The 12,015-nt window shown below is 40.6% G+C and overlaps 1 protein-coding gene across 4 annotated transcripts; it reads right to left on the bottom strand.

The window, feature by feature from the left end:
• Positions 1-1,132: 1,132 nt before the first annotated feature.
• On the bottom strand, positions 1,133-11,569 carry LOC124659745 (transcriptional corepressor LEUNIG-like). 4 transcript variants are annotated; one of them, XM_047197566.1, is made up of 18 exons: positions 11,245-11,569; positions 10,148-10,245; positions 9,944-10,053; positions 8,996-9,394; positions 8,806-8,891; positions 8,030-8,117; positions 7,834-7,912; positions 7,561-7,610; positions 6,674-6,940; positions 5,155-5,355; positions 3,957-4,187; positions 3,756-3,870; positions 3,105-3,214; positions 2,881-3,030; positions 2,602-2,766; positions 2,386-2,505; positions 1,609-1,815; positions 1,133-1,529 (listed from the first exon to the last, which is right to left on the bottom strand). In XM_047197566.1, the coding sequence occupies exons 1-18, from the start codon at positions 11,274-11,276 to the stop codon at positions 1,383-1,385; spliced, it is 2,655 nt and encodes an 884-aa protein (XP_047053522.1). In that variant the 5' UTR covers positions 11,277-11,569; the 3' UTR covers positions 1,133-1,382. The 4 variants fall into 4 exon arrangements, with proteins under 4 accessions (XP_047053522.1, XP_047053523.1, XP_047053520.1 ...); XM_047197567.1 differs by having other exon boundaries at positions 7,834-7,909; XM_047197564.1 differs by having other exon boundaries at positions 6,674-6,976; positions 11,245-11,568.
• Positions 11,570-12,015: the final 446 nt, after the last annotated feature.

The raw sequence follows: 12,015 nt of genomic DNA, 5'->3' as shown, positions 1-12,015 counted from the left end.
GGCTTCTTCATTACCTTCGCCGACAATGATCTAGCCTCGTGGTCATGCTTAGGCTTCCTAAATTGCCACCCCTTGCCTATGGTCGTGGTGAGGGCGAGCTGCTAGCAATCGCAGGGCAATGTGGTTGCCCTTAAAAAGGCCAGAGAGACGTGGCCGCTTTCAATGCCTATGTTGGATTCTAGGCGCGTTCGCTTCATGGCGGTAGTAGTGACGTGGCCGCTGAAGTCGAAGCATGCCATTGTTGGCGCCACAATGACAAGTGCACGCGTAAGGGGAAACAAAGCGTTCCTTCCCCACCAGGCGGGCCCAAGGTAGCTGACTCATTTATTTTAGAAAACTAGTACCTTGGCTCATTTTCTTAGAAAAATACTCCCTCCGTTCCTTTCTATAGTGCCTATAGATTTTTGGCACGAAAATTAGCGCAAGAGTATTTTTTACACAAGACTCTCTGGCTAGACTAAAATTAGGGAAATCGATAACTTACCGTAACAAATTCCACAAATCTGTCTGGTTGACTCTCCATATATGTACAGTCAGGTTTAATTAAGGAAAGAAAAATATTGCTTCCTAAATCTTAGCAATCCTTGGGTCCATGCATTAGGAATCTCAATTAATTGTTTCCTATTTTGTACGGATTTTTTTCATGAATGTCGTGTGGAAGTTAACCTGTGAAGGAGGTAATTGAAAAAAGCCAAGCTACAGCCTTATATTGTGAAACAAATGCCAAAAATATATAGGCAGTATAGAAAGGAACGGAGGGAGTAGTAACTTAACTTAGTGGTGTCAATGTTGTGTCCACGACGCCAATTTTATGCCACAGATGGGTCACCACAGTCCATTTAAGTCAGGCCGCTAGGCTGCGGTTTCATCATGTCCTTCGGTGAGACTTCAGGGAAGAACAGCGCAATCAAGCTGGCCAATGCAAATGGACCGACGTTGTCTATAGTGTCCGCGCACGGAAGGACGGAAGGCCCTCGTACACAAAGATACCACGAGAAGCTAGCTGCCTTGCTCGACGTGCGCAAGCAATGGCATACTTGTGCTCTGCTTTTTGTGTGCCCGCTCGTTACACTTCTTTATGAAAAGATGAGATCTTTACTTACAATATGGCAGTATGACAAAACTGCTTCCATAGCAAACATGGCATCTTTATTGTTAAAGCAGGCAACAACCATTTCTATAAGGAGTTACAAACTTAACAAGGAGAACAGCATACAACTAAGACGACCACAAAACGCAAACCAGGTTAGTTCACGAACTGCTGCTTGTTAGCCACCTTTTTGTCATGCACTTGTCTAAAGCAGAAAACCATCCTGTTCTCTATAATCTAAACAACGAAATGTAAAATTCTTCAACACAGAAGCCGGTCGCTATTTTACATCTCATTTCCACAGCTTGACAAACCTGTCATGACTTACTGAGGCAACCTTCCCGGTTGCACTCGATGCTGCTAGGGCTGCAATTAAACCATCATGCGCATTGTTTAAGGTCATGGCGTTCTTCTCTCTGATGTCCCAAAGCTCCAAGGACTGCACGGCAGACAACAACGTAAGCATGCTTACAGCTTACAAAATGATTGACATGTCTGAAGAGATAAGTGAAACTTGCCTCGTAACAACCGATGACGAGCAAAGAAGGGTAAGTTGGGTGGAAAACACATGTTTGGAACTTGTTCCCACTGCAGTTCAGCTCGTGCATAAATTCACCGTCATGTCCAGAAGTAAACGACCATATTCTGACAGCATCTTCACTGACAGAAGCAAGATAGTCACCGGCTGAGTCCCAACAAACTGATTGAATATTCTTCATGTGACCCTGCATACACAAATCAAACTTCCAACTCAACAGTCCACCACCAACATTGGACTACAAGATACTTGCAAGTTCTTTCTTCATTGAGATGCAAGAAGCATGCAAGTTAATATAATTAAGGCAAACCATTAAATTGATAAGTACCAATTGAATCATAATAGTTAACATGTTTGATATATGTAGGAGATGCTTATAGCGAAGAAGATAATATTCTGAGTGCGCTCGTCAAACCTTGCAGTTTGTGTACGCTCATGGACATTACCTTGCTCAGTTTGTTCCATAGCAGGTCAGATGGAAATCATGGACCAAGGAACATTATAAGTTTAAAACACTAAAAGTTTCAATTTCACAGAACCTGCTAAGCCTCTCGATTACTGAAACTTGTCAAATGCATCTAGGGAACCTTACTTTTCCATTGTTACCTAGTGACCACAAGATAATCATTATGGTTTTACACTACTGGAGTAACTGAAGACACGGCGTAGCATAAATTGCACACTTGCGAATATGAGAGGTTTTAAGTGCATCCTTAAATGCTCTCAACACATACTGGAGCTGATCTTGGTAACGAACCTGTAAAGGGCTTCTACAAGCATGCTGTGTCTCCCCGTCCAGTATGTAGATAGCCTTCTCTGATGCAGCTGCTAGATATTTTCCCTTGCGAGGTTGAAATCTCATTTGAGTAGCACCTCCCTGTGAAGATAACAATATAATAATAGGAAACAAAAGCAACCACCAGAAATTAATTGTTTGAGGAAAAGACCGGCAAATGAAAATTAGAACCCATACCTTAAAGACCTTAACACAGGTCAGGCAACTACCATTATTTATGCTCCAACTGCGGACTTCCCCATCACTATCGCAAGAGCAAATAATATCCTCTTTATTCGGATGAAAATCAAGTGACATAACAGATGCTGAATGACCCGTGAAAGTACGGAGTGAATAGTCAGTCTGCAGAGAGTCAAATCGGTTAGTCGCCACACCCTAAGATTGGAGCAGTTTCTAGTGCAATGTCACTGTAAAATAAATACATCGCAAACAAGAAAGAAATGCTAAGGGGTATACATTGTCGGCATCCCAAACCCGTACGGTTTTGTCGAAGGAAGATGTAGCAAGGCGGGACATGCTTGGGCTAAATCGAACATCAGTTATCAAAAAGGAATGCTCTTCTAACGAAGATTTAGGCTTCAGGGAATCTGTACACCATAAAACAACCTGCAGAACAGCAAGTGTGTGATTGACTGTTCTGAAAACGATAAAAATAGTTACTACTGCATCAACAACCACACCTTTTTATCATGACCTCCAGTAGCAAGCAATTTACCGTCGGATGAGAAGTGGCAACAAACAACTTTATGTGCACTTGCACGTGCTTTTGCAACCTCGGAGAAGCCAAACCCTGTGACAAACAGATCTTAAGATATTTTTTGCCGCTAGCAAGATAGTTGCAAATAAACAGAAGCTCCTCGTATATGGCCAACACAAATAACAATGTGAAGTTTGCCAATATAAAGGACAAAGTGGTGCATCTTTAGGGGTAGATTTTATGTCAAGATATTATTGCTGAGAAAATTGGACAGTTCACCAAACTGGCATGGTTGTACCACAGGTCCATAAACTTACTAATCTGATTACGACTAGGTATCTGAAAAGTAATTTCGAAGATCAGCAACTCAAGCAAGTGACACAACCGTGCAAGTTCAGCGAGTTGTACTGGGATTTTTTCGCTTTATTTATCATGTAAACCAATGTAGAGAACCAATTCCAAAAAAGAAATAAGAGAATGGCTAAAGAGTACTCAAACAAGGAATGTGAACATTGTGCCTAAAATAGACATAACAATGTGGGCTATTTATCAGACTGCTTATCCTCAGGTTCACAGCTCATACAGATTAAAGTCAACAAGGACAATGATATCAACAGGAATAAAATGCATATACCTTTACTGGCATCCATGCAGCGTCCTAAGGAATCCCTGGGATCCATGTCATCCTGTGACAGAAAAGATTCAACATTTTCATCTAAGCCTTCTTCCAGCAAACGGTCCACATCACCCTGCAATGAAGCTTTTGTTATCATACTGCCTAAACAAACAAAAATTCGTTGTCCAAAAACAAATTTACATCAAAATATATGTATACCAGCGGGTTTGCGGTAGATGTCAAGCTTCCGGTGCCATCAGAGCCAAACATTACCAAGGGTTTTGCCGAAACACCGTTCTGCTGAAGTTGTGGTACTGGCATCGGGTCTCCTGGTGTATGAGTGGAAGGTGTTGAGGGTGCAGAACCTGGAGACGGGCCACCAGTATTTGCGGTTCCTGAACTATTAGCTCTACCCGAGGAAGAGCCAGGCTTCTTTCTTTTCTTCGTTGTCTGAACCACAAACAGCATTGTTTATGTACATGAACCGCTTCAATAATCCAAAGCAGCAGGAAGCAAAAAAAGAGGAACTTAAATTTTGCTGCTGATGCTAGTAGCCAACAATAGAGGTATCACCAGTCTCTTTTTTACACATTTTCTAGTTTGCTACGATTTTTTACACATTTTCTTGTCAACATATTGCGTTTCAGGTGTTATATGAGCACTAATATCAAATTGCATTTAAACAAGTACGAAAGCACCAATTTCTGCATACATAGATTTTTATCAGTTACTGGCAAAAAAAACACTGGTGAGAAAAAGCTCCATCAGCAAACAAAAAATGGAAGATCAATAGTAACAGTGACAGTTAAAACTCAGTTGAGCTAGTGTGGAGAAAGGAATACAATTGTATGCTATCTAGAAGACGGATAGTGGATCTAGGGGAGCCAAGATAACAACAAAGGTGTAGGCATGGCCAGATCCTGTACCACACCAAATACTTAGCTTGGTTAGACTTCCCATTTTAAACAGAAAAAACATGAGATCCAAATTTCAAATTTTATTCTATTTTGTGAAAATACATTATCAGGAAAGAGAAAAAAAAGCAGCCTCAATAAACTTGACTCAAGAAAGTTCTAATTGTTCTATAAATTCATATGAATTTATTACTAATGCTATTTCTTCTGTAAGTCTAGCTATCTTTGGTTTATTCATAGCATATATCTTGTATGGATCCCCTTATTCTTTTTTTTCAGAATTTGGATTTAATAAATTCCTTTTACAAGGAAAGTCCAAAAAAATACTTTTTTAGATCAAGTAAAAAGAAAGATATACAGTTGGTCATATAATCGCAGTTATATGGATGACGTGAAAAAAAGTTATCATCCCACTCAGATCATATGTATACTATGAAGAGTAGGATGTCAGTTTTAATGTTTAATGCAAAATGAACACAAAACTTGCATACCACAAAACTTACTTGATCAGTGCCCCCGAAAGAATTTGGAATGCCCCCATCAACAGGCATATTTCCAGTTCCTGGCTTTTCTTGTTGGAGAAGCTGGTTCGAGCTTTGAGACTGCTGACTGGAGACAGCTTGATGTTGCTGATGTTGGCTATTGCTTTGCTGTTGTAGTAGTTGTTGCTGTTGCTGCTGGTGGTGTGCATTAGCAATTTTCTTCTACTAAACAGAAAAAATCGATATAAGAACATGGCAGCGGAAAAAAAGAGCTAGAACACTAACCAAAAGGCATAGCTACAGGCAAAGGTAAATATAACATAACCTAGGTCATCTTCTATGCAAAAAGGAAGCATACAGATAAGATCAGAATCAAACTGAGTTAGAAAATAGAGAACTGTGAATTAATACCATGATAGTATACATTCAGGAATTAGAAAATCCATGTTAGGCTTAGTCGTAATGTACAACCATCATCACCAAAGGTAAGTGGAACCGTGATTTAAGAGCTAGAGTTGGAAGACTACAACTTGCGAACTCGCAGTTGCGTAGAGTGGAGCGAGGTGACAAAGGATTCAGAAGCCAGACCGTATGTGGAGGTAGAGGAAAAGGATCTCTTCTTCTATTAATAGTGGTCAAGAAGTAAACAGATGTTGGAAAGGAACAGAGCCAAAGATGTTTTTCAGAGCACACAACGAGGCCACATGCGGGCCGTGCAGCCCATACTCAAGACTCATGTTGGTCAAATATAACTAGTCAGGTCACTTCAGCTACAAATATATATAAAAAATCCGTTGTAAAGCATGGGCACGTTGCTAGTCCGATTAACATTTTGAGTTGTCTTTGCACTACTGAAACATTGCCCATACTATGTCCAGCACCTTATGAAGAATTAGATGTTTAAGCAGTCAGTTAAAATGGAAAATACAAATAATCACATTCATTGTTTTGTGTTCACAACTGGCAAAATACGATTTAGTCAACAAAAATACATTACGATGGTTGACTTGGCTCTAACAGTTTTAGGACATGTACAATGTAAGATACTTACAGAGGTGCTTAGAAAAATAAATCGTTTTTAAAGCATTGTTGCTTAAAATTACTAGGTAGACATCTAACTAGGCACCTCTCCTATACAAACAAGCGCTTGTGCTCAATAAAAAGCTTGTTTATTCTCGTCAGCATTGTACATGGTCTTAGCAATACATGACATCAGAGCACAAAGCGATTTGCTGCTGCAAGGCGCAACAAAATATTAACAACAGTACCTACCAAATTAACATCTTAGTATGTTCATCCGATTACGCTGAGACAGGCAACGTTCTGAAAGAACTGAGACAACATTTGCCAGGATTTTCTATCCTCTACGATTAAAGCTCTCATCTCTCATGTAACGGGAATTGCCTCATCTCATATGATAAGCACTTGACACAATTGCAAAATGAAGATAAAATTTCCATTTATAAATACTATATTACACCTTTTAGTAAGGAAGATGCGAGAAAATAAGCAATCAGTTAAAACAAAACAAAAAACATACCTTTATTAGCATGTCTATATCACCACCACTTTGACTGGGAGAGCCAATATTTGGAATGATATCACCACCGCTTGTTGTCTGCCCATCCCTCCCAAGAACTACATTTCTGTTGTTGAACATCATCCTCAATCTTCTGTTGTCAACATCACTGGATGTTGGAGAAGTCATATTTTGCTGCGCCTGCAACGCAAGCTGCTGCTGTTGTTGTGGAGTCAAAAACTGGATCTGTTGTTGCAATTGATGTTGATTCTGCGCGAAGGTTTTCTGCTGTAAAATTCCAGACCGAAGTTGCTCAAGTCCTGGCTGAAATAAGCAGCATAATGCAAGTGAAAACAGATGTTGAGATTTATCTTATATTTGCTATTTCCATTATTTAGAAAATATAAAAATAGCCGTTTGCTCCACAAATTGCTGGCAGTGACATTGTCTGCGATGGCACTACAATTCAACTGTACACAAGCCAAAGGATATGATAACATAAAGGCGAGATCACTATACCATTGCCAAATTGTGAAGAACATGGTCAATATTAAAAGAGTCAAATACGAGCATAATATACCAGGTAAAAACAAAACAGATGCAACTTTAGTATTTAGATGTTTCCTGTGGTCAGTAAAGGTACTACAGCAAGCACATGGGACTCCGAAAATAACTGCTGCAAAATGCACCAGTTTGCCAAAGTTTAGATTGGGAATCTCAGATTCAATAATAATCAGGGAGCGGTTTCTGGATAATTTTCACCTTAATGATAAAAAAGGATGAATAAAATTCAGAAATTTTATATAGAAATCACTTAGGTCAGAATCTCTCAATAATTTGAACCCTGAACGCACGAATGATAAAGTTGTGCTGGATAACTTAATGTTTACTCATAAATTAAACCTTACCGTGAGTGGCCATCCTTTCAAAGTCAAATTATTTCCAACTTGATTCGATCCTGTTAAAAATGTATCTAAATTAGCATCAGAAAACTGGTCACTCAACTCGATCCTGTTAAAAATGTATCTAAATTAGCATCAGAAAACTGGTCACTCGACTATATTATAAAATTGGAAATATAATACTCCCTCCGAGGGAGTTCTTTTTTGAAGAAAAAAAATGAAAAATGGTTGATACAAGTAGTGGAGAATAGTAGTTACAGAAGCAGATAAAAATACTACCTTGTAAACCCATAAATGACCCCTCAGAGCCTGCAGCTCTAGGTGTCAAAATAGAATTCATATCTGTCTTCATACTCTGCTGAAGAACATACAAAATAGGATAAGCCAGTTTTTTCTTTACGTACTTCTTGTTTTCACGGTGAGAATGGTTAGATCTGACAGATACCAGATAAACCAGGACACGTCAAGAACTAACCTGAGCCTGTCCAGGAAGTTGGGGACTTCTGGCCTGAATTTGTTGCATAGTGCCCGACAAACCACCAATAGAACCATGCAAAATTTGCCTAAATATGGGGAAATGTTAACAAACAAAGAGCAAAGTTACAAAGGCTACTTGGTAGTACTCTTATATGGTCTAGTCTATTATATATTAAAAGCAAGATACGGAGATCTAATATAGAGACATCACGTTAATCCACATAGGATAGAAATAAATATACCGTTGATTTTACTTCTAACGGTTAAGATTTAATAGATCTAAAAGTTACGCAAAATTATTGACACGTGACAACGTTCAAGCATGTTTGGCAGATGTATATAGAAAAGATGAGTAGTCCAACCCAACCCAGTCCTATATATTTCCGTACATATTTGATTGATCGTAGCTTTGAGAAAAAAAAATCTTGGCAGATCCGTCTGCCAGGCTACAATGTGCTGGACGCCTTCTTTAGGATGTATGTTTCTACATTCCACATATATTGAAAACTTTACAACCTTCTTTAGGATGCAGGCTTCTACATTCCACATATATTGAAAACTTTATAATTGGTGCACATGCAGGATTATTAACGTGTAAAGAGAAGGAAAAAAGAATGGCCAGCCACGCTACCAATTCTAAGTGTGGCATTCAAATGGTGATTGTGTAACTTGTAACAAGTAAACTTAATGGCATCAGCTACTTTTGTATACAAATAATACAATAGTGTACTTCTTTTGTTAAGGAACTTCATAGTTCACAAGTTCAGCAAGTACCCTGGAGATTGTCCACTTGCAGCTGCTTTCAGCAGCGATGTTTCATTTGAATCAAGTAGTTGTCCAGCATTTTCTCCATATCTTTGCTGCAATAGAAGTTTCAATGTTAGAACAAAGTAATCAGAAACGAACATTTCCTAGAGGAGACAACTAAAAGAATTTGGAACAGCAAACTAGCTAACAGTGATACCTTCATTGATGCCTCTTCCAAAGAGTCTCTCCGCGAAGGCAACTTTAACGTCTCCTCATACATTTTTGTCGCCATAACATTTGCAGTGCTATTTTGTCGCATTAAAGGATTGTTTGCAGAAAGTCCGCTTGAAGCACCATTAAGAAGATGAGAACTCTCTCTACGTTGCTGCTGCTGTTGCTGCTGTTGTTGTTGCTGCTGCTGGAGCTGTTGCTGTTGTTGCTGCTGGTGCTGCTGATGTTGTTGCTGCTGCTGATGTTGCTGCTGCTGCTGCTGCTGTTGCTGTGCGGCCCTTTGTAACAACATTTGTTGCATTTGCATCTGCTGTGGTTGCTGCTGCTGCCGCTGTTGTTGAGGCAGCTGCTGCTGCTGTTGCTCCCGTGCTTTCATTAGTTGAGTCTGAAAGAGTGCAGCACATAGTAGCTAAATTACTACCACCAATTAAGGAGAAAAGATGCTCCACACTGTAGCTATTGATGCAAAACAAAATCATGATTCTATAAAGCGGTTAGTTAGATCATTAAGTAACAAATCTACCTCCACAAGCGAAAAAAATGGACAACAAATTAAGAAGGTAACTTTAATTTGTAAAATAAAATATATGTTATGGACTGCGAAACTACCCAGCTATAGTGAATCTAGCACATGCAACAAGAGGTTGAAGAGTTGAATGTTACTTAACAGTAACAGAGAACGAATAAAAAGAATTGTAGTGAACCAAAAAGACCTTGCAGGCCTAGCAAACTAAACTTGGTAAGGTTCCCCATCAATTTATAGGTCACATAGGATCTCTTCATATGAAATTTCTTTGGTAGATCATTTGAAGAAAGCAAAACAGAATATAAACAACGGTGCAGCACTGTGGACACAGGAGGTGACTAAATTAACATGCCTTTGACCATTTAAAGTTTTTCCATAGAAGGATAAACAAATGCTGTAAATACTTACCTCAATATATGAAGCCGCAACATCTGAATGCTTCTCATTTGTTCTTGCTATGAATATATCCCAAAAGACTGACCACCACTCGAAAAGAAACCCACCGGGTGCATCAATTGCTGCAAGGAAGCACAGCCTAGAGAGTAAGCAGTAGTCTTTACAAACAAAAAAAAATAAAGGAAAGGTGTTGCAAAAAACATGACAAACACATACCAACTGGATCTGAAGAGACCTTCCCTTCTGCTTGGAAGGCCTTTGCAGTTGCCTGCAAATTTCTCTTCATAAAATAGTCGTATATGTAAACATCTAGCCTGTTTCACCAAAGCAGTCAAATATTTAGTCCTCAGGGTGAAGGTTAAATACATTTATGATATGCAACTATCCAATCATAACTACAATAGCGTCCGTACAAGTAGTATGACGAAGAAGCAGCTTGTGCATAAAACGTTAAGGCTTTTATGGCACGTTTATGTTGCATCAACGTATATTCATTTGTCTCTTCAGCGTCTATTTTGTCGCTTAGCAAATCATCACGTACAGTGATCCTAAATGCCAGCGTTCAGCTTTCAACATATTTTCATGCACTTGTATCCTACGCACAAGAAATGTTTTGGTTCGCTAGTTGCTTTCCACGAAACACCGTGCATATCACGGAAGCATTAGTAGCTCTAGCTCCCAGAAGCAGAACAAGATATTTCAGCTACCTAATCATATAAACCATGTGAAGCGCGAACGTGACCTCAGATCTATCCATCCGTATCTACAAGGAATCAGGTAATTCGCCGGTACTCCCTTCCATACCTACTCCCCCGGTAGCGACAAAACAATAAAAGGCTGAACGGATCGAATAAACCAAATCGTACTCCCTTGTCGCATATCCATAATAGCTAGGTCAACCGATACTACCGGTATTTCAAATCTCATCGACAGATTACGCTGGTGTGCTCAAATCCCCAAACACGGTCTCTGATATTTGGGAGAGATCACCACGACAAATCATCCCTGGAGTGTCATAACATCGGGAACCCTAAGCCACCAACTCAAAACAGTAGGTTCTCCCACTAGGGGAACAAAGCTCAAACCAAACCCGCACTAAAAAAAGAGGTCCCGCGAAACCCTAGCGGCCAAATACCGCCCACCACGGCTCTCCTCCCCCTGCTAGCTCAGTTCAAACTCCGTAGCCCCTCCCGTGACCCTAGCTCGAGTAATCGCCACCCGGAGGACGCAACAGCCAAGCACAACGCCCGCCCTGCCAACAAAACATGATTCACGAATCAACAGAATGGATACAACGGAAATCAAATCCTCACATCTTATCGGCCTCCCAGTTCGTCTGCGACATGGCTACCGTCGGCGCCCCGCCCGGCCTCCCTTCCTCTGCCGACGAGAAGAGCTAGCTCCGGCAACGCCTGGGCCACCAACGCCCACGCAGCCACCAGGCGGTGGATGGAGAGGCGAGTTGCGCGAGACGAGGAGAGGCGGAGGGGAGGAACCCGAGGCGGAACCCTAGAGGTTTGGAGGGCGGGGAGGAGGGGAGGCGGCGGCGGCGGCGAGAGAGAGATGCGCGATGGCCGGGTGAGAACTGAGAGAGCAGATTGGAAATTCGCAGTTTCAGCGGCGCGAGGTGTGCAGTGCGGAAGAGGAGAAGAAAAGGAAGGGAATAGAAACGCCAGGGGGCCCCACGGGTTACATGTTTGCCGCTACGGCTGTACGCTATTTATTACTCCTACTACTTGCCTTGCGAATTCGCTGGAAAGATGAAGAAAAAGTGCATTGCGTACGCATGCCACTATTGTACCGGAGTACAGTACATCGTTTGCATTTTCACGGGTATACCTTTGCCTACTTTGGACGTACTTCACAGTTGTTACCACTATTGCATTTTCCCAAGTTGGTCCACTGCCCACCATCGTTGACCAAGGTTGAGGTACTTTGTTGTTGAAATTTGGCACATCTGACTTTACCAGCTATGTGAGTCTGTCTTTGCATATAATGGGGTATCTTTTTATTTTTATCTTTTATTATCTATATAAAACAGATATAAATGAAACTATTGGCCTCTCTGAAGCATCCCATGGAAG

This window comes from Lolium rigidum, chromosome 6 (assembly GCF_022539505.1).
Source record: "Lolium rigidum isolate FL_2022 chromosome 6, APGP_CSIRO_Lrig_0.1, whole genome shotgun sequence".
In the NCBI taxonomy this organism is placed as follows: Eukaryota; Viridiplantae; Streptophyta; class Magnoliopsida; order Poales; family Poaceae; genus Lolium; species Lolium rigidum.
This window is presented reverse-complemented; position numbering and strand designations above follow the sequence as displayed.